At 39.5% G+C, this 27,948-nt stretch overlaps 1 protein-coding gene across 1 annotated transcript; it reads left to right on the forward strand.

The window, feature by feature from the left end:
• Window positions 1-876: 876 nt before the first annotated feature.
• Window positions 877-27,948, forward strand: Srfbp1 (serum response factor binding protein 1). Its single transcript, XM_028871817.2, has 8 exons — window positions 877-978; window positions 9,777-9,865; window positions 10,815-10,887; window positions 18,308-18,379; window positions 22,710-22,791; window positions 23,452-24,166; window positions 25,240-25,277; window positions 25,757-27,948. Exons 1-8 carry the CDS (start codon window positions 913-915, stop codon window positions 25,939-25,941), a joined length of 1,320 nt encoding a protein of 439 aa, XP_028727650.1. The 5' UTR covers window positions 877-912; the 3' UTR covers window positions 25,942-27,948.

The following is a 27,948-nucleotide window of genomic DNA, read 5'->3' on the forward strand; positions in this document are numbered from 1 at the left end:
ACAAGCCAGTTTATTTTGATGTCAGTTTTTTAAGAAGGCAAGATTTTGGAGTTAATGTAAATCATTTGGCCCAGGAATTCATCCACTGTAATGGTCACTACTAGAATGTGTAATTAATAATTGATCTAAATCAGAGTTTTCCTTTTACATTTCTTATGCCTACAGATCCAGTTCTTCAAAAAACAGTTCTTACAAGCAGTAACAAATTCTCCTCTTTTATTTCAAATATCCCATTTACCAAAACTCAGACTTTCCACATATATTCACGCTTCAGCCAGTAGGAAACAAAAGGATTTGAGGAGCTTTATAAAGATGTCCTTGAAAGAGCAAACATCTTTACAAACGCTAGATTTTAGAATTCGGCAAAATCGGCAATTCAAGCCAAGCGGGCGGTGCTGGTGCAAGCCTTTAATCCCAGCACTCGGGAGGCAGAGCCAGGAGGATCTCTGTGAGTTCGAGGCCAGCCTGAGCTACAGAGCGAGCTCTAGGACAGGCACCAAAACTACACAGAGAAACCCTGTCTAGAAAAAACCAAAAACAAACAAACAAAAAAAGGCAATTCAAGTACTTGATCCGTTCAGGAAAACGTTCGCCTCTCCCCGCCCCGCAAGGTCCTTCCAACTAAAACGGACCACAGCGGAACCATGATGGTGGAAATAATTCTGCAAACATCAGCTAATACCACGACCCCCCTGGAGCGCGCGCTCGCTCGCTCGCCTGGTTTCCAAGGAAACGCTCAATTCCGCCTGGGAGCCCACCTTCCAACTTCCGGTACTGCCCGGAAGAGCCCGACTCATTTCCCCCCCCCCCAGGCGTCCGCGCGGTGGGCGGTGAGTTTTGGGCGGAAGAGGCCTCCGTCGGGGGGCGTGCCCACGCAGCCGCGGTGTGATCGCCGGCGCTCACGTGCTGGAGATGGCGGCGGACCCTCTGCCTGCGTCCGCAATGGCTCGGCCGGGAACTCTGAACCTCAATAACGAGGTGAGCGCCGCGGGCCGAGGCTGCGGGTTGTGGGTGGGGGACAGAAGGGGCGCCCTCTCAGCCTCCGGCGGGGGTGCGGGGCTCCGGGAAGGCGGAGAGCGGCCGCCGAGGACCCGTCGCAGCGGCCGGAGAGACAGGAGCCACGCGCGGCGGGTCGGGTCGGGTGCCCGGTCTCAGGCTCCGCACACGTCCGTCCGGGCGACAGTCCGGAGGTGCCTCGGTGTACCGTCACCTTTCATTGTCCTCTGTCAAGTGGGACATTGATCAACCATAGTCCCTGCCTCATCAGGTGTTAAGATTTCGACTGACCTGACCGAGCATGAGTAAAGCCTGGCCCTGAGGAGGCGCTCGGAAAACCTGCTTTTCCTTGATGGTCACAAAGGAAGGGAGGAGGTTTGAAACTGCAGCACAGTTGGTCCCTACCAGTTAACAGATCTTGGGTGACCGGGCACGCACGCCCGACACCTCGTTTCTTTCTCCTGGGACTGCCGGTCCGGTGTGCCCGTGTCCCTTACCGCTCAACGCTAAGAGCTGTATTTGTACTCGCTGTCCCCAATTTCTGTCCCTGGTTTCGTGCTTAATTCCAGTCTCACACAACCACCTCCGCTGTAGTGTGTTAGCCATGCCAGGCCACCGTGAGTTTTCATTATATGCTGTTTCCCACGGTTATATGGCATCCTAAAAATAAGCTTTGGAGAGCAACGGACACCTCACAGCTACTATCGTGAAAAGTGCTCCTTACCCTGAGTGTCGTGTATATGCAGGTCACTTTTTTCAAATACACGGCTGTGTAGGATGTTTCTCGTGTGTTTTTCTTCTCCAGTAACCTATGATAGAGAATAGACGAAGATCCTCGCTCGCCCCTCCAAATAATAGTGAAGAAGTTTTTTTGAAGGAGGCAAAGTCAGATGTGTGGTACAGTCCTTAATCTTTTTTTTTGTTTTTTGTTTTTTGTTTTTTCGAGACAGGGTTTCTCTGTGTAGCTTTGCGCCTTTCCTGGAACTCACTTGGTAGCCCAAGCTAGCCTCGAACTCACAGAGATCCACCTGGCTCTGCCTCCCGAGTACTGGGATTAAAGGCCTGCGCCACCACCGCCTGGCAAGTCCTTAATCTTTGAGGATCCTATACAGGAAGTAATTCTGAAATGTATCTGAAGGCCCTGCAGGCATAGGGACTGACTCTTCTAAGCAGAAAAGGGTTGGTGGTAGGAAACTGAATAATAAAGGGCTAGAAAACGTTCTCTGGTGAGAATTAACAAATATGTCACTGTCTTATGCCAGATTAAATCTTCATTCAGTAGGCAGTGGGGTACAAGGTATCAAAGAGGGAGAAACAAGGTATTTCTAATTTACTGACTTGTTTTTTTGTTTGTTTGTTTGTTTGTTTGTTTTTGCTCATTTAAACTTGTATTTTGTGCAAGAAAACTGTTGGTGGGGTGTTTTTTATTGTATATATGAACTGTGAAAGATCTTAATTGTCCTTGGAAGTTCACAGAAAGGGTAGTTTTTCATCCAGTTTTGCTTTCAAGGGTCATAATGTCAGGGAATCAGTCGCGAAATGTTGCTTTTCTACTTCAGTCCTTTTCAAAATTCCTAAATATGATCTTTAGAAAGAATTCACTAATTGACTTTAACCAGAATGCTTCCCATAATGTAACCACCTGTTTCTGTCATGTGTGCATGTGGGGGTGTCCCCTGGAACATACATGGGCTATAAATGTTTTCTGGGTGGCTGGATGAATTTATCAAATTAGAAATCACACATATCCCAAATTTAAATTTAATGTGTTCTTATAGATAGAGGATAAAGAGGACAGCAAATAGTGGAGATGTTGATGTTATCATTAAGGTCAAAATAAGAATGCAAATGCAGTCATGAATCACTTAATGGAAACAGGTTCTAAAATACATGGCATTAGGTAATTTTTTCCTTGAACCACAAAAACCTAAATGACTGTGACATCACTATTACTTGGTGATGAATTACTATGGGAGCACTGTCCTGTGTATGTCCCTTCAAAATTTATGTGGCGTGTGACGATATGGATTGATCTACATGAAAGTCCAGAAGCATAACAAAAGGAGGGATAAAGATGACTGCCTAGAAAAAGCTCGTCAGACAGGACATTTTTTCCTAGAAATTTGGCAACAGCTTCCCCAAAGAGGAGGCATATCTGAAAGGTTCAAACTCCCTGTCACACCTGTTCCACAGAGAGCGGGTCTGCTCTCTCCTGGCTACTGAAGTGGACACTGTTGTTCTTGTTTGATCATCCTACTGTTGCTGTTGAGTTCTTTGTTCAGCACAGATTTAATCAGGTCATTTCCTGATTTTAAATCCTGGGACTTGCTTTTGAATAAATTGAGCATCATGAGGGCAGCTTGTCCCCCTTCTGTTTTATCCTGTCCTGGCAGTCCATGCACTCAGCTGCATTGGCTTCCTTCCAGCCTTGCTATACGTCCTTCATACATACTTCTCCTAATCTAGAATTTCCTCTCTGTAGTCCTACTTACAACTTTCGTAAGAAACCCAGTGCTAGCTTTTATTTTTGTGTAAGTTCTGGAAGCACCACTTAATTCTTGTCAGTGTTTATAATAGCATTTACATGGGAGTGTATGTGTAGAGATTTCATGCCCCTTCTACCTGTCTTTATTTTTTTGCTTATCATACTCTCGGTGTATATTTTGTAAATGTCTCTCATCTTTTTTTAAATATTTGTTTATTTTATGTAGGAGGGAGGATAGGCCACATTCCTGCCACAGTTCACATGTGGAAATCAGAGCACTGTGGTCCTAGGATGGAACTCAATTGTCAGGCTTGGAGTCTCAATATCTTAAATAGCTCATCTTCAGTTGGTTCAGGGAATAGTTTTGATTTCCTGTATTTGATGTGTGTGTGGTTGTGGTGAAGACTCTAGGGTAAATTGATTGCTTTTTTGGTACACTTATATCAATTGGTACACTTATATCAAGTTTGCAAAGATTATAAACCTCTGGTTTTGTCTTTGAGGTAATGATAAACATAGCTGTGATTTGATTAGTAACCCTTGTTTTATAATTTTGATTTTTTTTAAGGTATATGGTGGTCTGAATATATAACTCAGTGGTAGAATTCTTGCCTAGCATGCACAGGGCCCTGGGTTCAATCCCCAGTACTGCCAAAATAAATGAATAAAGTCTAGTATTGAATTAATTTATTTAATTTCATGAGTTTTATAATATATAATTTTACAATATATTCAATAATGCCTTGTGGAGAGTGAAGCCTTCCAAAAATTGTGTTGAAATGAGAGGAAAAATGAAATCTCCAAAATTTTTAACATTTTTTTTCCTCCCATCTCATTAGAACTAGAGAAGCAGGGATGCACAGTTGAAAGTGTCTATGCTATGACATAGTAAATAAAGAATTTGTAGAACTATTCTATTCATCTCTTTCCTCAGTCAAAGGGGTGTGTGTGTGTGTGTGTGTGTGTGAGAGAGAGAGAGAGAGAGAGAGAGAGAGAGAGAGAGAGAGAGAGAGAAAGAGAGAGAGATTGATAGATTGATTGATTGATTGATTGATTGATTGGGGTTGGGTGTAGCTGGAGTTTTCTCCAGTCCTGCCTGGCCCACAAGTCAGGACAAATCTCTCTCACCTGCCATTCCCGCAGCTGCTCAGACCCAACTGAGTAAACACACAGAGACTTAATATTGCTTACAAACTGTATGGCCACAGCAGGCTTCTTGTTATCCAGATCTTATATCTTAAATTAACCCATTTCTATTAGTCTATATAAGTTGCCATGTGGCTTGTGGCTTACTGGTACCTTACATCTTGCTTGTCCTGGGGCAGCTGGCAGTGTCTCTCTCTCTCTCTCTCAGCCCTCCACTTCCCAGAATTCTCCTCTCTCCTTGTACCGCCTATACTTCCTGCCTGGCTACTGACCAATCAATGTTTTATTTATTAACCAATCAGAGCAACACATTTAACATACAGAACATCCCACAGCAGTTGGGGTATGGCTGTCTGATGGAATACTTATGCTTCCCATTGAAGCATCATGAAACTCCCTAGAAAAAAGTGATGTAATTTTACAATATGATATAAAATAATATGTCCATTAAATTTCTTTTAAGCTACTACTGTAAAGTGAGCTCCTCCATCTGTGGTTTTGATTTTTATTGTTTTGATTATCTGAGATAACTGCAGTTAAAAGATATAGTTGAAAACGTTCAGAAGTAATTTGTAAGTTTTGAGTTCACATGTGCTGTTAAGAGCAACATATGAAACCATGTGCTATCCTGTCCATGTTTAACTTACCCCTTACTCTAGGGTACCTGCATTATCCATGCTACCACTCATTAGTCCCTGAGTTCTCAGTCCTCAGATTGACCGTCAGGGTACCACAGTGCACGTGATCCATGTTTAATAGTGACCATGAAATAGAAATTTTCATTATGGCATGTTACTATTGATGTGTTTTAATTTATTTTTTAATTTTTTACAAGTAAAAAAATACGTGTGTGTGTGTCATATATCATACCTAGAGGATTTTGAGTTACCTGTGGTTTCAGACCTCTACTTTGGGTATCAGAAAATATTCCCCTTGAAGGAGGGAACTGTTGTAAGGATAGAAGCTAAATGCCTAACAATGAATTTTTTTCCCATGTATTATGAATGATAAGAATATAAAAAATATGTTTGTATGTATATATGAAGTTACAAAATTTTATACCATAGTTGCATTGTATGTGGAAATTTTTGCAGTGGTAAATGTGCTCAAGAGACCACCAGCTTGTTAGCTGTTCCCATGAGCTTTGCTAGGTGGCAGCATAAGCTCGGTAGTGGCCAAATGACAGGCAGCCACTCGTCATTTTAGTTTTTCAGAAATTCTGGTTGATCCAAAATAATTCCACAGTAAGTTATAATCTAAATGACCCACCTAGAGTTTTCTTAGAAAGGCATAATAGATCCATAACTGTGAAATACTTGAAGTACCCAGAAAGTGATAGAATGATAGGATATATGTCCTTGTAACCTACTTTTATTAAAGAGTCCTCAGGGTTCTCCTGCATCAGACTTAAAACACCAGCTTTTTTTTCTAGCTTGGAAGTGATTATTATTGGTGTAGTTTTTCTCACCTATATGTCTCATTCTTTTGTGCCACCTTTATACCTAGTGTATAGTATTGATAAATATTTTTAAACTTTGTGTCTGTGATACTACATTGTAGAAATGTGTATGTCCTTTTTGTGTACTCTTTATACATATTGTGTCTTATGAAACATTTTCTAATGTATGGAGCATGGAAGTGTTGTGTGTGTGTGATCCTTTATTGTTGAAACAGGCCTTTTAGACTCTCAGATGGAGGATTTTTATTAAAGATTACCAAAATTTCCTCCATAAGGACTATAGAAGTTGCCTTTTCTACCAGCAGTTTATGAGCATACCTGTTTTACCATAACCTTGTGATCCATGTTTTATGATTTTGTGTATCCAGGAGTGAATAAGCAGAAGTTGTAATATATTAAAAAAAAAAAAAAAAAAAAAAACAGAGATAAACTCATCTTTTCCTAATAACCATCAGTTTTGTTAAAGGTTAGTCTGGTTCAAGTACATAACAAGGCAATGCATTACTTGAGTGTTTGCTAATTTACTAGATAGCAGACAGTCCGCAAGAGTCACTTCAAACCACTGGATTTTGTCTACAGACCATAGTATCAAAAACTTGCCATTGTGAATCCCAGGATATAGCTCTTTTTCTTACAAGTAAATTGTCACTAAATGCTAGCTTACAAGAGATAGTATAGATGAGTAAAGTGATTCATTAAGGAATGTTTGGAATCCAGAGAGGATGTTCACATTGTAAAACATTGCTCAAGGGTCTGCTGATCATCACCAGCAATGGAATGTTGGGCTGCAGAAAGGACTTGGTATAGCTAGACAGCCCTTTGGACAGAATGTCCTTCCTTTCATGGTCAGCTTTTGCTTGTTTGTGGTTCCTTTTATTCATGTCTCATCTTTGAGTTGGCCTTTTCAGTGAGAATGGTAGGTTTTGACTTTATTGTATTGTTTTGTTAATTATCCAAGAAGTGGTGCAGGTTACCTAAATTCCAGGTGGACCTCACTGCCAGCACAGGTATACTCTGCAGTGTGAACTTGGAATCTTTTAATGGATTATTTTGAATGCTTTCTTTTGCTGCTTGAAATCATCAGTCTGAGAAATGATGAGCTAGAGTTTTACTTCAGTTTCTCTCTTCAAGCTCTTTATACTTGTTTTTCATTTTGTTTCCACTCTTATCTCCTTACCTATTTTACCTAATATCTTCTCTCTCACACCCAAACAACATTGTAGTGTAACTATCTTAGTGTGGATTGGGGGTTGGTTAGAGTAGTTTGTTCACTCATGTTCTCTCTGTGTGTGTGTGTGTGTGTGTGTGTGTGTGTGTGTGTGTCTGTCTTGGTTGCAGTGAACTTTATTGATGGTATTCAAGAAAGTGGGGCTCTCTGAGCCCCTCCCCTTCTTTGGGGAGTCTGGGATAGAAACTGAGGGAAATGCTCAGTGTCAGGACCTGAGTTGGGACAGGGACTTATCAACAACTGGAGGCTTCTCTCTTGCTCTTGTGTCCTTTCTGAGGTGGGTTGTCCATGTAGGCCATGAGGTTCACCACTCTGTTGCTATAACCATATTTATTGTCACACCAGGAAATGAGCTTTGCAAAGTTGTCATTGAGAGCAATGCCAGCCCCAGCATCAAAGGTGGAAGAGTGGGTGTCACTATTGAAGTCCCAGGAGACAACTCAGTCCTCACTGTAGCCCCGATGCCCTCGAGTGGGCCCTAGGATGCCTGCTTCACCGCTTAGGTCGTCATACTTGGCAGCTTTCTCCAGGCTGCATGTCAGCTGCATGATGGACACATTGAGAGTAGGAACACGGAAGGTCATGCCAATGAGCTTCCCATTCAGCTCTAGGATGACTTTGCCCACATCCTTGGCAGCACCAATGGATTTAGGGATGATGTTCTGGGCAGCCCTACGGTCATCACACAACAGCTTACCAGAGGGTTCATCCATAGCCTTCTGGGTGGCAGTGATGGCATGGACTATGGCCATGAGTTCTTCCACAATGCCAAAGTTATTATGGATGACCTTGGCCATGGGTGCTAAGCAGTTGGTGATACAAGGAGCATTGCTGACAATTTTAAGTGAGCTGTTATACTTCTCATGGTTCATACCTATCACAAATACAGGAGTGTTAGCAGAAGGGGCAGAGATGATGACCTGTCCTTCAAGTGGACTCTGGCCTTCTTTATGGTAGTGAAGATACCAGTAGACTCCACAACATAGTTGGCACCAGCATCACCCCATTTGATGTTGGCAGGATCTTGCTCCTGGAAGATGGCCATGGCCATTCTGTTGATGACAAGCTTCCTGTTCTGAGTCTTGACTATGCCATTGAAATTGTCATGGATATAGTTATACTGGAACATGTAGACCGTGTAGTTGAGATCAATGAAAGGGTCTTTTATGGCAGTAGTAAGTGGTATATTATCATTTCATAAGCCTACAAGGTTAAGCACCTAGGAATGTTTAGTAATGTTTTAATTTATAAATTGCCACATGGTAGTACTTTTTTGATAAATGACTTAATTTTATAATATATCATAACCTATTATTCTGTTTCTCAATTTTTAGTTTGTTTGTTTTGTTTTTTGAAATTGTCTCATTCTGTATCCCAGGCTTGCTTCATACTAAGCATGCAGTACAGGCTGTCCCCAGATTTGTGGTGGTTTTCCATTCACTGCATCCCAAGCATTGGGATTACAGATGTAAGCCACAATGCCTACCTTCTGCTCCTGAGACTTGATGTTCATGGATAGCGGGCTCTGTGTGTGTGTGTGTGTGTGTGTGTGTGTGTGTGTGTGTGTGTGTGTGTGTGTGTGTTTTCTCAAAGAAAAACTTAATAGAAAAACAAGAAAATTTCAAAGATGTTGCTACATTTCTAATGGCAAAGAATGTGATTGTGTTCTTTTAATATAGTATGCATCTAAAGTAGTGAGTGAGCAAAAGGTGTGCTGTGTTTTTAGTTGTTTAGAAGGTATCTGTTGAACATGTTCTGTATGCCATGTACTATTTTGAATGTTTAGAACTAATGTTGAATAAAGTAAGATTCTTGACTTTCATGGAATTTATCTGGAGGAAGACACATTAAACATAATTGGATTAAAAATAAAATATTAAGATTCTTGTGGTAAATTGTAGAGATACCCTTTAATTGCAATAATAGGAAATTTGTGACCTTCAGCAATGATGTTGAGCAAATTAGGAAGAATGGATATTAACAAGCTCGTGGGAAGACACCTTCCTATCTCAAGTAAAAGCTATGATGGTAAATGTGAGCATGCTAAGGCCAAAGACTAAGAGAAAGCCTGGAGCATCCAAACAGTGCCCTGAAACTCTTGAAGGAATGTAAAGGTGTGGTATCAAAAATGATAAAGATGACCTTTGATCTCAGAGGTCAAAGGGATTTCTCATAGAAAACCATAAGTTAGTATGCTCCAATCCCAACAGGTATAACAGTGAAATGCTAATTGCTGGAAATGCTGTGGCTTTAAAAGTAGAATCCCAAGTTCCTTCAATCCCTGACACATACATTTTCAGCCTTGTATTTATTCCTACACTGTTCATGGAGGCAGTTTAATTGCATCGATCTGAGCGTGTTAAGCACAGCCATGGTTAAACTGTAGGCTTAAGTGTGTACTAACATTCAGAGTGTCTGTGTCTCCATTAAGGATCTTTCTCCTTTTGTCTTTTTCCTCAAAGGTTGTGAAGATGAGGAAAGAGGTGAAGCGAGTCCGAGTGCTGGTTATCCGAAAACTCGTACGGAGTGTTGGCAGACTCAAGTCCAAAAAGTTAGTCGTGGGAAGTGACCACCCATCCTGTAGCTGATAAAGTGTCAGAAACGTTTTCATGTTTATAAGCTAGAGCAATGAGGATGCGTTCAGAACTGGAGTTTTCTGTATAGATAGGATCTAGGTGGAAGAGAGTGCTGTGTCAGCATGCCCTTGTAGGTTTTGAACCTTTTTTGCTTAAGATGCAGAATGATTTCTTCCATTTTTCCATTTTTTAAGAAAGTTCTTCCTTTCTGCTTTCCAAAATTAAGTTGCCTTCAGGTTCCTTATGTGTTTTATGTAACTAGAAGTCATTTCAAGGTGTTAGTAAGTCTGAGGTGCCTGCCTTGAGTCAGTTATGACTTTATTTCATCAGCCTTTCTCGGTCTTAGTATTTTGAAATTTTCATGATCTTGTGGGAGTATTTGTCAGTTTGTTATATGCTGTGTGATATTTTTTAGTTAAAAAAAAAAAATTTGTATTTCCAGTATCCGTTGTGTTAATGAAAAACAATTTAACAGTTCTTAGGGTTTAAACACAAGAATTTAGAAAACCTTCAAATTTGTGGTTTTCTATTTGTTCATAAATGTCCCAGAAGATAACCTCCCTTCTAATTAGATATTGAATATCTTTTTCTTTAATTCCAGAGAACAATTTTTCAATTAATAACAGTGCCTCCAGTTTTTAACTGTGTCCTAGGAGGCTTTTTATTACAGTAGTACCTTTTTTTGATCACAGAGTATAACAGACCTTGCCATTGAAAGACTAGAGAAAAGCTGCCCACCAGTCAGGCTAGTGTGCGTCCTGTCCGGTTTCCAGCGCAGTGACCACAGGTGTGATGCAGTGAGTGAGAACGGCAGGGTGGGCTGGAGTGCTCGTCACCCACGTCTTCTCAGAAACTTAAAATGCTGCTCACCATGACCTGGCTCTAAAACTAACGTTCTTCTTGGTAATGACTGTCTTTTTACAGGGGCACTGAAGATGCACTCTTGAAAAACCAAAGACGAGCCCAAAGGTTGCTTGAAGAAATCCATGCCATGAAGGTAAGGCGTGTAAGTGTGCACTATGTGCTGTTTCTCCTGGCAGCTCGTTTCTTGTGTGCATGGTGCCTCTTTAAGGATTCCTAGGTTGCTCAAGGCTTTTTTGTGTGGCTGAGCTTGGTGATGAGCGGCACGTTTACAGAACTGCGATATGTGTGAGTGTGCATATTTCCCTGTTTTTTAAGTACTAGATTCATTTGAGTTGAAACTGCCAAACTAAACTCATTTGTGTTTTATAGTGCCTCATGTCTATGGCTTTTATTTTTACCATTACTTAGGCATGTATTCTAGACTAAGGTCACTAGTTAAAGGGTTTGTGCTATTTGGAAATGGGGATGGTGATGCTGGTGGTTGACATCATGCTTCTACTGCTGCCAACTCAATAAATTTTTATGTAGTGGTGTCAGCAGTTTATTAGGTTCTGTAGAACTTAAAATAAATGTCGTGTTGGACCAACATGGTCCATAGTGTTGTCTTTTAAGCCAGACTCTTCACTAACATAATTTTTAGGTCTTTTCACTGCCCTTTCTTTGTGGAAACTTTCATTTACGAAATGACATACCATTAAATGTCTGGAAGACTTTTATTGCTGAACTTAAAAACAACATTTGGTACCAGCAATTATCTTAATTGCAGGGTAATTTTGTGTGTATATTTGACTTTTATAATTGGGTATGACTTCCAAGTTTGAGTTAGATAAAAGAGCAAAAAAATTATTTAACAATATTTTAATTGAGTTAAATTATCAGTGCTTTTCACTCTTCCTTTTTCAGGAATAGAAAGTTGTTGATAGGATATTCCAGTCAGTACAAAGACAGGTGAGGGAAATGGTCTTTGGTGTGAAGCATATTTATTTGTATTTGTGATTCCTCCTATAGGACTGTCAGATACATAACATCCACTTGACAGATCTTTTCCTGTGGTTTCTTCTAAGGATCAATCTTTGTGATTTGAACCACTAGATAACTGCTGATTTCACTGTAAGAAGGATTTGGAGTTTGGTAACAATCGACTCCTTCATCTTGTAACTCTCGATAATATGCTTTTGTTAGTTAGCAAGTGGTCTCTGTACTATAGGTGAGGCTTGTTGTCTGTTCTTTAGTTTCATCAGCAGGAAAGTCAGGCCTGTTGCTAGAGACCTTTACAAGGTTATTACATCTCTCTTCCCCACTGTATGAGAACACTTACTGTTAGCCCAGAGAGCCACAGTTTACTGGCTGTGTGTTGAATTCATCACTTTATAGTATACGTATGTGAATTCCTGGTGGGCATTAGGGTATTCTGGGTTGGCTAGTCTGACTTTTACCTTGTTTCTCTTGTTTTTTAATCTCTTTCTCTATTGACTTTAACATGGCATTATATTTAAATGTAAAAATTCAGACTAGGAATACTAGATCAACTACATGTTTACTTAGCTAAAGTATTTAGTTTCATTTCTGATCCATGGTACTTTTACAGAATCAGCCTTTTCTGAAAGAAGTAAATATACTTAGCATTTTTTCAATTGAAAGATCATTCATAATTTTGTAAGGAAATATTTTTCATACATATGGGAGTATCAAAGAAATAGCCACAAAACAGTAGATTCACAGTCACAATTAAATTTGGAGGAGAACCTCTACTTACTATTTTTCCAGATGGTTTTTTTTCTTTGGTTCATATACCACTAGACTTTTATAATTGTGCTCATGACATACTCTCTTTACTTGCTTGGTATGATAATAGGGTATTTTGTTGCAAGATGTCATCCTCATGAAGAAAACCCCATATATTTTTAGAAATGGGAGTAGTTTCCTTTTGACCATGGGGGAGAGTACAGGGACCAGATCTTTATGATTCTATAAAATGATAGGTTCTAATTTTATATACTGTAAGTATGAGCCCCATCTCTGATGCTGTTTCTAATGGTATTCAGGCTCTTCAAGTGTTACTGTACATACTGGCTTCTGAAACAAGTTCCTTCTCGTTGAAAGGCAGCTTATCAACTTAAAGATCCCCAGGTTACTTATCTGGAGACCAAAAAGACAAAACTGAAGCAAGCGAGTACAACAGACTTGACTTTTTATGTGGATTCTGGGGACTGAACTCAGATCTTTATATTTACCCAGCAACATCACCTACTAAACCGTCTCGCCAGTCCCTGACACCTTACTCTTCACAGTACTGGTTCTAAGAAACCTTTTCTGATACTACCATTTTCATTCCAGAACTGATCATCCTCTCAGTACAGCTCATTCTGTTTCCACTGTGGTCTGTGATATGGCATTCCTACTAATAGTTAGGGAGGGTGTCTTAGGCTATTGAGTCAGCTTACTCAGCTAGTTCTCCAAACATGGAGTGATATGTTTGGCATATGGATGGTTGAGTGACCTAACGCAGCATTTTTTACTATATTTATAGTACTGGGATTATTCTGAATCCATAGACATAAGTAAAATGATGCTAAACTATTACTAAAAGGATCATGAAATTGAGTTTTGTTTTATTATTTATGTCAGAAACATAAAGATAAAAAAAGCTAGCTCTTCATTGTATAAAGCCACCTTAGTCAGCACCCTAAGGCCATATATATAACTTTGTGTTTTTGTAATATTACTTGTGTGTTCTTGCATGTGTGAGTACATGGCAGATGCGTGGAGGTCAGAGACAACTGGATCTCATGTTTCTCTGTGATATAGTCAAAGGGGTGGAACTAAAGTCTTCAGATTTGGTGGTGTCTTTACCCGCTGACCCATCTCACTAGCCCCTATTTCATTTGTTCAAATGCAGAACTTTTCTTCCTAAAGTGGAACAAGATCCCCAAGGTCTTGTGACCTTTGAAATGATGAACAAGCAATCTTGGTGGTGTATGCAGAGATCAGTATATACTGCCCCTCTCGTAGTCAGGAAACACCATTTAAAAACTAGTTTTTAAGTACCCAGTTTGCTTTCTGGAATGTAATTTCTTTAGCTACAAGTCTGAGCTTTGAATAGGCCATATTCCTGACCCCTTAATATTGTTTCATTGTAGGTCCTGTATTGTAAACATTATGTCAAGCATATGGTGGCCTTACCTTACTCTTCTAAATACAAGCAGATGTTTCAAATGTAAGTGGTGTCTGTCTTCTGAAACTTCCTACGTAGGGGGGACAAACAGACCAGGCTGCAGGGTGAGTTAGTAAACGTTAAATGCTCTTACTGATTAGGTTACAGTGCACACACCAAGGTTTTGGAGTAAAGAACTGATTCTGCAATTGATCCATCCAAATAAACCTTCCTCTCAACTTAGTAGGTACAAAAGATTTAGGAGTAGAAAGTGCTGGGTGTGGGATGAGGGGGAGGGTGTTGTTTTTATTTGATTTTTCAAGTTTTGTAATTCTGGAAACATGAACTTTTCACCCTGTCAGGATATTTCCTAAGAACCATGAAAGTATCCAAAGCACTTTCAACCATTCATGTAAAAAATCTGAACAAGCAATACTGTCATAACTCCAGTAAGATATAATGGGTACTGGAAAAGAAGAAAATGTTACCAGCATATTTTGTAGGAAACAGCAGTAGAATACAGAGGACCCTCAAGAAAGCAGCAATGAGTTCAACTCCTGTAAATGGGCATGGACTCAGTTTGTGGACGAAATGGAAACAGGTTTTTTCATTGCTTCTGTATACTTTAAGCTTAATTTTTTTTAAGTTTTGTTTGCTTTGATTTTTCCTGCGTGGGGGTGTTTTGCCTGCGTGTAAGTGTGCCTAGAACTCACTGCTCGGACATGGCAGCAAAGCCCCAGGGCCTTGACTTGTGAGCTAAAGGATGTGCGATGGGACCCAAGCCCATGTCCTCTACAAGAGCAGGAAGTGCTGCTGACCACTGAGCCCTCTCTCCATTCCCCTAAACTGATCTTTTAAATTATATATTGTAGCATAAGACTTTCTTTCAGGAAAGTACACTGTATTTAGTGCATATTATTCCCTGTGAGTCTCTAAAAATCCCCCTTTTCATCTCCTCCCCTTCCATTTATCACCTTTGTTCCCCAGACAATTCTGCTTCTGCTCTCAAGTGTCATCAATACATATGTGACTTTATGTGTCTCTGAATTTTAGGATTCACAAGTAAGAAAAAACATGCAATATTGAGACAAATTAATTTCAAATATTTATATGCATCAACTTGAACATATAACTGTTGAATTTTTATGATGAAAACCATGTGCTTCTGTTTTTTCTGTATGTTAGAATACATCAGTTCTTTGCACATGAAATTAATATTTTATGATAGCAAGAGAAGATCATTAATGTATGTTTTCCTTGAATATGAAAACTTACAGGTTCAATTCCCAGCGCCCATATGGCCTCTGTGAGTAATATCCAGCCATCTATAACTCTAGTTCTGGGGGCTCTGGCACCCTCTGCTGGCCTAAATGGGCACTGCATGCACATGATTTCAAATTTTGTAATTCTGAAAACAGGAACTTTTCCCTCTGTCAGGGTGTTTCCTAATAACCATGAAAGTACCCAAAGCACTTTCAACTGTTAATGTAGAAATTTTGCCTGCAGGCAAAACACCCATACACATAAAAATAAATAAATCTTTAAAAGAATAAAATAAAAATTTGGGGGGAATTGCTCCAATTTTTAATTATTCTTGGCAGTTTCTAGTAAAGTATTAGATATCTCCTTTATATGCTCCCCTTTTCCTTTCTAAAGCAGCTAAACTCTGTTTAATCTATCGTTTTTTATGTGGGGTGAGTTAGGGAGCAAAACTTGCTTTCTTAAATCCTCAAAACTGTTGAACTGTGTTATAGAGTTTGCAGGTTTGAGGAACATTTGCTCTTCTGCTCATCACAGTCTAAGAAAGCATCCTCCTTTTTAATAATCATGTCTGATTAGTCATAAAACTGATAACTTTAAAATAAAATGAAAAAATAGGAAAGTTCTTTAAATTCCGTATTATATGTGCAGGTTTTGTACATTTTAGTTTAAAACTGTGTGTGTGTGTGTGTGTGTGTGTGTGTGTGTGTGTGTGTGTGTGTAGAGTAGATTTCTAATTTTGGTGTCATATTATACTGTTCTGTTGGAAACAAACATAATTAAAGAGGTGCTCACATCTAGGAAAACAATTGGTTGGTGTAGTGTCTGGCTTGATTTTAGGAAGATGCCACAGAGTGAAGACACTGCACTAACTTAGAACTAGCAAAGTAAATCTGAACTACTGAGGTCCATCCGTGTTGTGGTGAGTGGAGTGCACTGCAGACCAGGTAGACGGACAGTAAACGTGTGGTGGGCATGGGCTTTTCAGCCCCGTGGTTCTGTGCTCTGAACCTTACACCGCACTGTGCGATCACGGTTTTTATTATTTGCTTGTCTCGGTTTCCTTCAGAATTGATGTTGTCCTTGTGTCTCATTGTTTAGTTTCCATCTCAGTTCCTTGATTGTAGCGTAGCACAGACGGTTAATGTGTCTCTAGTGAATTGTCTCATTGCTGGATCGGAGATGTGAGGGTCTAAGTAGTGACTAAAATTGCAGGTGGCATTCCATTTTAAAGCCTTTTTTAAAAATATAAACACATGGAAGTTTTTTTGAGCAATTGTGTCTTTTAAAATGATGGAACTGAAAACAGAGTAGAGGAGTGACTGGCTAGAAGAGAGCAGATTGGATTAATACTGTGTAAAGAGACAGTGGTTAATGGATCTATCGTGCCTATGTAGAACAGATATTTATTAAGCATTGTTTTTCCATGTATGGTCCATGACTGCTTCAGGTATCTACTGGCTTAGTAAGGTTTCTGTTGCTGTGGTAAAACACCGTGACCAAAAGCATCTTTGGAAGGAAGGTTATTTCACTGCCACATCACAGTCTATCATCAGAGGAAGTCAGGGCAGGAGCCTGGAGATAGGAAGGAACTGATGAAGAGGCCATAAGAGGACCATTGCTTACCGGTGTGTTCCTGTGGATTGTTCAGCCTGCCTTCTCACTGCACCTAGGACCACCAGCCCAAGTGTGGTACTGCCCACAGGCCGCTCTGGGAGCATTTTGTCTATTGAGATTATTCCTTTGAAATGATGCTAGCTGTGTGAAGTCGACATCAAACTAGCCAGTCAGTTGGCCCTGTCATCTGCACACACAAACACATCACTATCTAGTAGAACCTTTCCTTTCTCATCTATCCCTAAGATAGATATAAAGTTGACATAAAACTCAAATAACTTATAAAGTCCCATGGTCTTCAAAAGTCTCTTTAAAACACCCAGAGTCTCTCTAAAATTCCAGTCTCTGGGCTCCTGTAAAATCAAAAATAAGTATAAATACTTTCTTATTTCAAAGGCAGGAACCTAGGGCACCAGGTTCGTGCTGCTGTTCTTGACAATTGTCTCAGGACACTGGTGTCCCTACACTGCTGGGGTCTTCTGCTGCTACTGGGCTGCACTTTGACCAGTAGCCTCTGCTGGTCTCCTTGGGGACGCTGATCCTGCTTCATGGTTTATTCATTTTAGTCATGGGGTGGTATGTGCATATGAGTTCGGTTTCCTGAAGAGGCCAGAGATACCAGTCAGATTCCCCTGGAGTTGGAGGTGCAGGCAGATCTGATAGGGGTGTTGGGAATCAAACTCTGGTCTTCAGGGAAAAGAATATGTGCTCTTAACCACTAAGCCATCTCCGATGAATATGAGTGTTTGGGATACAAATGTATGTGTGCACTTCTGTCCTGGTACCTTTGAAGAACAGAAGAGGGCACTGTGTCCCTGGAACTGGAATAACAGATGATTGTGAGCTGCCATGGGATGCTGGGAATTGAACCTAGGTCCTCTGGATAATCTCTCTTTTTATAGTCTATCCATTTTAATGGCATCCTTTGGGCTTCTGCCACTTTACCTTATGTATAAGATAATGATCTCTACAACTTCCCTCTTTTCCCAGTTGCAATTTTTCTTTGTAGTTAAAATAATAAGGTTTATCTGCTATGGTTTATTTCTCTATCCCTGCGGTTATTCCTAACTGCAGATTCATCCTTACCCACAAGTGATGGTAGTAAAAGTAAACCTCCCAGGCTGAAGTTCATCTATTAGAATACCTTTTTACAGCGGGTCATGGATACAGTGTTTCTTGGATTTCTGCAAGTTCAAAACGGTTTATTTATTTTTGATTGTATTTACTTTTGTAGACTTGCTGTTTAAAGACTTTCTGACTACATGTGAATCTTTGGGTTGCAGATTATAGTCCTTGAAAATGTACTAACCTGGCATTGTGTGTTGTTGTAAGGGGAATGGACATGACACTTAAAGGCATTGGTTGTAGCTTTTCTAGTATATGGTAATTTCTTAACTGTGGTAGATATTTCTTCTTGTCTAGAAGTTAGCATTTTAAATATCAAGTTTCTTAAATCAAGACACAAAAGGAATTTAAATCACAATGCTCATAGATTAACTAGAATTGATGTTTTCTTTTACAGGAATTGAAACCTGATATCATAACTAAATCCGCTCTTGATGATGATATCAACTTTGAAAAAACTTGCAAAAAGGTATGTCTGTGGGAGACATGAGGTATCAGTGTGGAACACCTTATCTTGCCTCTTAATACTCTGTAGTTAGCTCCTGGCATTCACCTCCAAAGTCTTTTGGCCTGCTCCCTCTTTCCCATCTCCACTACCAAATTTTAATAGCTAAATACATGAAATAGTGGAAAGTATTTTAAGAAATAACTTATATTACTACTAAAAATTTAGTTTTTTGTTTTTTTGTTTTGTTTTTGTTTTCTTTTTCTTTTTGGTACCGGGGTAACCCAGAATTCATCTCTTCTTGTCTGTCACAAATGCCCAGTAGCTTTGCAGTGTTAAAAGGAGTGTTTTGTTGTTGTTCTTCTTTTGTTGAAAGACTTGTCCTCTCCTCTGCCTACTTAAAATGTATGTCAAGTTTCTAATATTAAACATCAATTTCTACTTCTTGTCTTTCCATTTATTTATTTTTAAGAGACTTTTTTTTTAATTTACTTTATTTTATGTGCTTTATTGCTTTTGCCTGCATGTCCCGGGAATTAGAATCACAAACAGTTGTGAGCTGCCCTGTGGGTGCTAGGAATTGAACCCAGGTCCTCTGGAAGAACAGCCAGTGTAGTTAACTACTGAGCCATTTCTCCAGCCCCTCCATTTATTTTTTTATGATTGTTTTTCATATGCTGTATTATATGTTCACTAAGGACCTAGAAACATTCTGTGTTTGGAATGTGTCTTTCTTTTCTCATCTCTATTAAAGAACATACTTACAGAATCAGAGAATTATTTTGGCTCAGAAATTAAGGCGCTGTTGTACACTGAGATAGATTGTTGGAGGTATAGAGTTTATTACGAGAGTCTAATAGCATAGATAGCCAGATATACAACAGCATGATGCAGTCTCTAAGGAGAGTGCAGACCCTGGCATCAGATAGAGATAGCATGGCAGGGTCTCTTATGAGAATTCAGAACCACATGTCAGGAGGGGGAGTCTCTTACATTTTCTGAGGATGGAGTGATTTCACAGCATAAGCCTAGAGCCCCAGGTACTTAGATGTTTCCCAGGCCAGAATCGGGTAGGTGGAGGAGCTGGCTCTCTGGTCACTAACACCTCCTTTGATACATATTCCGCTGTTAAGAGATCTGTACATAGGAGTCTGTTAGCCAGGGTCTCACACAGTGCCTCAGTAGCATTTAAGTATCTAAACGGGAAAGGGCTGCTGCTGCTGCTGCTGCTGCGTCTGCCGCCAGCCTCTAGCATTACGTTATAATGTGTATCCATCATGATGTAGAAGGCATGGTAGCTAGGGTTGCTCCATCTATGGCAATGGCTTCCTGTGAGGCTTGGTTACATTCTGATGGATGCAGAAGCAGAAACAATGGGTACAGGCAGAAGTATAACTCCAAGCCCTCACTTGATGGTACCAATAGGCCTTACTTCCCAAAGGATCCTTAGCCTCCTGAAACAGCTACTAACAGGAACCAAGCAAGCATTTGATATTGGAAGAAATTTCATATTCGAGATACAACATAGGACTAGTAAGTGTAGAGATTGGTCCACTTCTGAAATTAGGACCTAAGGAAGATATAACTGGGGTTTAATGTTAGCTAACGGAAGGTAAACACTAGCCCCTCAGTGCAGATCTAACAGGTTGAGTACTGATGAGCTCTTCCCTTTCAAACAGAAAAAAAATGTCCCTAGCTAAAAATTAAACTACTACTTTTAACAATTTTTGAAGAGTAGCATGAATGGTTAAAATTACCATGTAATGCCCAGCCATCTATCACATTTACCTGTGCTGTCAAGTAGTTCGTGGTAAGCCTCATTTCACTTTTTTTGTTTTGTTTTGTTTTGTTTTTCGAGACAGGGTTTCTCTGTAGCTTTGCACCTTTCCTGGATCTCGCTCTGTAGACCAGGCTGGCCTCGAACTCACAGAGATCTGCCTGGCTCTGCCTCCCGAGTGCTGGGATTAAAGGCGTGCGCCACTGCTGCCCGGCCCATATTTCATTTCTACATGACTCTTTATATACACCCAAAGTGTATAAAATTCATTCTGTTATTTTTCTCTCCAGTGGAAACACTTCATTTGTCTATTTTCAGGATTTAAATTAACAATTTTAGTTGTGTTCAGATGTAATATAATTGATACTTAAAATGTTTTGTTATATCCAAAGTATTGTGCAGGGTTTTACCACAGTTCATTTCATCAGCCACAAAAACTATTTTGAATACTTTAAAATGTTTTGTTATCTCCCAGTTATCATGTAGGGTTTTACCACAGGTCATTTGACCAGCCAAATGAACTATTTTGCATAATCTTCCTTAAAGTTTTACATTAATTTAAAGGAGAATTCCTGGAAATAAGCTGTGTCTTCAGAAAGTAATGGAATAAAACTAGAGTTTTTTGGAGAGCTTGGAATGTCACAGACCCAGAGGCTAATTACTTTATCTCAGTGAGTTCCATAGCCCCTGAATAATTGCTTCCCCTTCTCTGTGTCAGAACTAACATCCTGGGACTAACAGATACAAACCGTTGGAACCCATTAACTTAGCTCACTGCTAATTTCCACAAACCAAAAGCTGAGAATGTGAATGGATAGCTTCTTAGGCTATAGGAAAGCTTCCCTCTCTTGCTGTGACCACATTTCTGATGTGCCCACTATTGTATTTTAAACTTGCCTTGATTTATGAATTTCTTTGTTCTGTAAAACTATAAAATGTCATGAAACTGCTTCCATGTTGGAATATGGAATTTGTGGTAACCTGAATTATTGTTCTTGGGCCATGGTCAGTTAAATCCAGAATAAACTCTCTTACTCTCTTTAAGGTGGAAGCTGTGCATTGACAATAGTAACTTGTTGATTTATTTCTTTAGATAAAATTTAGAGTTCAACTTAAGCCCAGTTTATTATTACAAGTGTTAATACTCATATTCTTGCTCTCCTATTGGGTTTATGACTTGTTTAAATAACATTTAAGTTGGTCTGTACATAAGGAAGCTTTCTCTTTTAGACACTTTTTTCATCCAGAGTATATTTGAAGAATTCTTTTCAAAATTGAATCACAAATGCCTTTGTGCTGATAATAAATACCCAAATGCCAAAATAAAATTGTTCCATTTAAAGATCGAGGTGTTTTCCACTTTTTGTTTAATTTATTTGAAATGGAAGAAACTGGAGGTGTGTGAAAAACCACAGTTTCCTGAGAATTTTCCATGGCAAACATTGTGTCAGTTTTAAATAAGGAAAGCTGTGGTTTCCTTCATCCAGACTAACCCTGGGAAGGCTTTGCATGCAGCTATCAACACTTCAGAGACTGTAAAACCCTGAATCTCTGCACAGTGGATAATGCATCACAGGGTCTGCTCCTTTTGTGTCCCTGTGACATTGTCTCTCAGATGAATTTTATCACTTCTGCTCTGGATTAGTCACTTGTAAACTAGAGTCACAACAGTTAGTCAGTAAATGTATAGAGGCAGTAGAGGGAGGGAGGGCCTGCAGCGGGGGTATTTGTTCCTTTGAGTTCCTGCACTGAACACATGCCGGTACAAAGGACGAGCAGCCAAGAGAGTAAGTGTGATGTAGTGTGTGATGAAAGAAAAGCTGCAGAATCTTTGTCTGAGCACCTAGAAGGAAACTAGACTGAGGACATGGAAATGGCTGTAGGAGAAAACGGGCTTGAGAGGCACTCTAAAGTCTGTTAGACGTGCCAGTACAGATCAGTCGGATCCCAGGTGGAGCTTAGAGCCAGGGTGTGGAGGAGCTTGGCCCCATGGGTGTGCAAAAAAGTAGCATGTGTTGTCAGTATCTTCATTTGTAAACACAGTAAGTGCTGCAGAATTCTGTGTTCCTGTCTAGTCCTCAAATATTTGTGAAGTGTTGGGAATGAGCTAGGTACTTGTTGCATTCTGGGCATACACCAAGGATAGAAGACATTCAAAGTAAGAGAGAACGTTATTCCAGGTCTTCATTAAATGAGACCTCAAACAGTGCTGTCATCATAACTTAGCTGAGCACTAATACAGTAATTGAGTCTTTCTTATTAACTTCATTTTCTTAGACATTTAAGCTCTTTGATAGTAGAAGCTATGATTCTTTTTTTTCCAAATTTATAACCCATGATATCTAGCACAATTCGAACTTTTTATAGACTTAAGTTGTAACATTTTAATTACTCAAGATCAGTTATGTTTTTATCAGTGTGATCTTTGTCTTTAGATTACATAAGTAACCTATCTAGAGAGAAAATTTGCAAATTCTGTGACCTAATACATACAAAAGATTGATAGGTTTCAGTTTAATCGTTTCCAGTAGTGCCAGGTTAATATTGATGCTCTATATTTATTGCTTTCATTTGCAGCCAGATTCAACCGCAACTGAAAGAGCAATTGCCAGGTTAGCAGTTCACCCTCTTCTGAAGAAAAAAATAGATGTGCTAAAAGGTATGAGTCAGTATGCTAAATGCATTTAGTTGTATGATTTTGGATAGATGATTTCATTTATTTTAAATATCTTTAATGTATATAACTGTGGACATGTGTCTGCAAGTATGAAAGATGTTTGATATAAAAACATTAAATCTACTTTTTTTAATAAATTTTAATATGTATTATATGTAAAAATTATATATATACAATTATGTTGAATATTTGATGTTTTAAATATTGATACAACTCGTACTGTCATATAACTTTTATATATCTTTTATAAAATATATTTATGAAATTAAGTACTTTGTCAAAGACTAAATACCACTTTATTTTATGCCTGAAAACTAATTCAGTGGCATTAATACAAAAGTTAATGTTGTCATTTTATTGTTTTCAATGATATTTTTATTCTTCATAATTCAGAGATATGAAGAAAGTAATTTTCTTTTCATTTTGCAGTTTAAGATGGCTGTCTCCTAATGTGCCTTATGAATTTGGTGTTTAAGTAATGAAAAGATTTCTTTGTGAACAACAGACTCCTGTTGCATACATACTGTAGATTGCAGTTGTCCTCTTGAATGTTTCCACATAGCTGAAGCGACACTGTGTGGGGGACAATGACACTTTGTATGTGCCAATGCTGAAACAAGTCTTTCGCTATCTGCCTTGCAGCTGCCGTACAAGCCTTCAAAGATGCCAGGCACCATGCTCCTGAGGCTGAGTCATCAAAGGATACTTCAGAAGAAAGCCAGTGCAAGGATACTCTGCGTTCAACAGATGATGCAGGGCAGGTACAGCATCGTGAGAGAACTGTTGTCAGTGAGCAGAGAGGAAAGGATGCCAAAACGGTAGCAAAGAAAGCAGTAAGTGATTCCAGAGAAAAAATGGCCAAGAGAGATGACGGACCCAAAGCAGTGGCCACTCCATGTTCTCCAGGGACGCCTTCAGGAAAGGGTGCTGTGGTTACCTCTGCACCCCAGAAGGCACCTGCTGACTCAAACCAGAAAGTCTCAACCAAAAGCACACAGAGAGAGAGTGAGGGCACCCCTGGCCGGAACAGTGACAGTGAGGAAGAGTTGAGTGAGGAGGACAAGGAGTACTTCGACGACAGCACTGAGGAGAGGTTCTACAAACAGTCTTCCGTGTCCGAGGACAGCGACAGCGGTGATGACTTCTTCATCGGAAAAGTGAAACGGACACGAAAGAAGGACTGTAGTGTCCGGTCCTCGGCGAAGGACCAGAGGCCCCTCCCAAAGATGTCACCTAAAACACATACACTTGAAACCAATTGGGGTGTAAGAAATGATCAACACAAGCTGATTCCAGAAGCCAGGAAGTTAGAATCCGTGTTTTTTCATTCTTTATCTGGACCTAAAAGCTCCAGAAGGTAAGGGCATGTTTTCATTCTGAACTGATTTAGTTCATTTGTTTACTGTATGAAGGGGTTGCATATCTTCACAGTATGAGAGAAACTCCTCATCAATCTGCTTTGTGTCAGCCCTGCTGGGTTTTGCCTGGTGCTCTCTCTCCGCCTTCATAATGGGGAGCATGTGGACATACACACACCGTAGTGACACACTGCCCAGCTTCATGAGAAGTCCATTCCAGCCAAGTGACACAGCTGGGTAGTTTAGGGTTTGTTATTTCTGTTATCAGGGTTCCAAAATTTAGATCGTTTTTTATGAAAAGCTTTAAAAAGTTTCACATCTGTCTTGATGAACAAAATTTTCTGATACATTTGTGATAACCTACTACCATTCCAGACATGGCTCCTTCCATGTTTCAGTGCATGAGACTGCCTTTCTCCAGACCGATTGATTTTGGGATGCTGCTCTTCGTCTCTGCTGATAGCTACTTTTCATAGCTGGTCTGCTGTAAAGTTTGATTTCATTAATCATTTTTATCTGGTAGAGAATACTGATGCAGTTTCATGTAGAGGCTGTGACTGTCAATAATGACCCTTTTTTCCTGTGTATTTATTGGTCAGAGGTACTCTTTAATCAAAGAATACAATGTAAATATTTTTTCTAAACCTGGCATAGAAAAGAACTTCAAACAACTTTAAAACCTTGAGAGTAATTAAAATATTACTGTCTAACTTAGTCGTACCCAAAAGGTTTCTAGATTTTTCATGGTTCTGCACCAAAAATGTAGGCATTAATTTTCATTATGTGTAAATCATTCTCCCCTTGAGAAAATGTTTGAAGTTTTTTATGTAGACAGTGTCCAAGAGCAAGACAGTGAAAATGGATTATTTCTATTTTAGCAGAAGTCCCTGTGTGAGTGGAAAGGAAGGTGTGTGTGTGTGTGTGTGTGTGTGTGTGTGTGTGTGTTTGGCTGTTGGTGGAGTGATCAGGTGGATGCAATGCATCCTGAGGGTGAGCTTTATCATCTACTCCATCAACAGAAGATTTTATTTGTCTTATAATGCTGTTGTCTTTTTCTTTCTTTCTTTTTTAGGGATTCCAGAGAACAGGCCCCAAAGAATAAAGCTCCAGGTATGTACTGATGACTGCTCAGACTGACAAGCAATACTCTGCCACAGTGAGAGGATGGAAATTGTCGTCTTCTAATAGTATTACTGAATTGTACCCAAACCGTGGAAATGCAGTGCCATAGCATTTTCAAGATCATTTCTTTCTTCTTTTTAAAATGGTTAAATTACAATAATTCATTTTTTTAATGGGTTCCTTTTGGCTTGTTTTGTCTCCCATTGTTAGCAGAACTGCTTACTCTGTTGATGTTACTGTAAGAAAGATAGACTCAGTAAGAAAGTAAGCTTTCAAGATTAGCTCCAAAATAACTCCTTGTGGAAGTTTTTACCCTGAAGCTGTTTTCTGTTGGGTGTCAGCTTTAAATTATGACATATTTTGTCTAAGTAAAATGAGATTCTTCTTTAGTAATTGGTGTAAAGAGATGAGATCTGTCCTGTTCGGGGGATATGTATGTAGTTGTAATTTTTGCTTTCTCTTCCCAGATTTTCCAGAAGATGAACCTCCAATCAGGAGTCAGTTTACAAAGAGTGCAGGAAGAAGGTTTGAGAGTAGGAAGCAGCAGGAGCCAGCTCCTCTGCATCCTTCATGGGAAGCGAGCAGGAGGCGGAAAGAGCAGCAGTCCAAAATCACTGTCTTTCAGGGGAAGAAAATCACATTTGATGATTGATTGCTTGCTGCTTTTCTGAGCTTTCTGTCAAAAGTTTTTTTATTTTTATTTTTTAACTAACCTATTATTTAAATAAGTCTCTTTGAAAGAGTTATAAAATATATTGCTTGTTTTTCCTTTTTTGTGTGATTTTGGGATATGTTTACATAATCTTTTACAGATCTCTGAATTTGTTTCATAAGAGTGCTTGCCCCAAATTATTTCTTCTATAAGATAATTTAGAGATTGCCATCCATGATTATGAAATATATTTCACTAGTTCAACTTTGCCTGTTGCCTTGAAAATGAGGCAAAAACAGGGCTGATGAGATGGCTCACTTCCTGCAAAGCCTCCTGACCTGATTTTGACCCCTGAGGTTCCCATGGTGGAATGACAGAACCAACTCACAAAAATTGTTCTCTGCACGTGCACAGTGTGGCACATGTGTGTGTATGCACACACTCACACAATAATGTCAAAAAATGTAAAGATATTTAAAATAATAGTGGAAAAATGAATCATGACTACTCAAAAATAGATATATTTGTTAGAAGTTATTTTTATAAGCAAAACAAATGGTAATTTTTATTGTGGTTATAGCGATAATATAAATTAAATACTAATTTTTCAAACTTGTAGTTACTTATGACCTTATCTGTGTAGTGTTTAAGCAACTTGTTTATGTATAGTAACCAAAATGAGTTCTGTATATCCCTGCAATAAGTATTTCCATTAAATGAAGAATGGTTATCTAGAATCCTAGTTTCTTCCGTCCACTTTGTGTTAACAAAGAGCAAGTACTAGATACAAAATGTTGGTGATAAAGGAAAGAAGTGCATGATGTCTAGTTATTTTAGCCATATGTTGCTTTTGGGGGGCACAGTACTGGGAATTGAACCTATGCATCCTAGGTCTTCTGCATGTGCTCTCACTGAGGAGCTTGCTGTGTGACTCAGGCTAGCCTTGGATTTTACTTTCCCCAGTGCTGGGAAGGCAGGTGTTCCACCACACCTTGCATTGAAATGTTTGTTAAGAGTCCTCAATGGCTAACTTGAAGGATAAATTCTAGAAGAAGGTGGGATTGGACTGGCTGAGTAGAGGAGCTGTGACTCCTGAAGAACCGTCTGTCTACTTCCTACAGTACTCTAAAGGAAGAGGACTTTTTGTAAGGTCTTTAATCATGTGCCCTTTTACTACTGTGGAAGACATGAAAGGTCATTGGTTAAAGAACGCTTACTGAATTCCATGTTGCCTTCAGGTTAGTGCTATTAGAAGAAGGTGCGGCCTTCCACTTAGCCTGCAAACCAAGCTACCAAGTCCAGGTTCTATTTTACAAGCTTAGGAATGTGAGTAGCTAGAACAGTGGAATTCAGATTGTGGTGTAGATGTGGGGTTTTTTTGCTTCAGTCTATACATCATTCCATGTGTGTGTGTGCACGTGCGCATGCACACACACACTGAAAGAAAAATGTTTGTGTGTACCTCAGACTTACTCAAACTAAAGTTGGGAGTGCTTTTAACAGATTTGCTAGTCTGCCTGAGTGTTTCTCCAGCTAGGAGTCAGAGATGGTCCACCTAAGAGTTAGAAGCCAACTTTACATTTACTGCTAGTTTGTTACATGGAGACTTTACAGTGGCAGTGAATTATCTTAGACCCTGGTTTCCTCCTGCTTTGCTGCAGTGACTCCAGGTAGACCAGCTGCTGGTGTAGGGTAGGACTTCTTAGTTACTGATGACTGCTCTTACTATCTGGAGATGTTGAGGTTATTACATGAAAGGTACTACAGCTATCAGGTATAGTCTAGACACACTGCTGAACTCTGTCTAGCAGTAAAAATTCTGTTTTTTTAGCCTAAAATGTTATGATTCAAAAGTTGAAAAACCCTGGTTTATGTAAGCTCTTATCACCTTACTGTAATATTATTCCAGTACCACAACCTGATTTCAAGTCTTCCTGTTGTTAGGATCACAAACTGCCTGGGCCTGTGTGAGCTCCTATACATTGCATAGACTGCCTACCAGATCCT

The sequence above is a fragment of the Peromyscus leucopus genome, chromosome 19, assembly GCF_004664715.2.
Source record: "Peromyscus leucopus breed LL Stock chromosome 19, UCI_PerLeu_2.1, whole genome shotgun sequence".
NCBI classification, from domain to species: Eukaryota; Metazoa; Chordata; class Mammalia; order Rodentia; family Cricetidae; genus Peromyscus; species Peromyscus leucopus.

Excerpts from the sequence above, each read along its gene's own strand:
- Srfbp1 (XM_028871817.2), top strand. The coding sequence starts at position 913 with ATGGCGGCGGACCCTCTGCCTGCGTCCGCAATGGCTCGGCCGGGAACT. Across the intron at positions 22,792-23,451 it reads AAAAATAGATGTGCTAAAAG|CTGCCGTACAAGCCTTCAAA; the intron begins GTATGAGTCAGT and ends TCTGCCTTGCAG. Across the intron at positions 25,278-25,756 it reads CCCAAAGAATAAAGCTCCAG|ATTTTCCAGAAGATGAACCT; the intron begins GTATGTACTGAT and ends TTCTCTTCCCAG.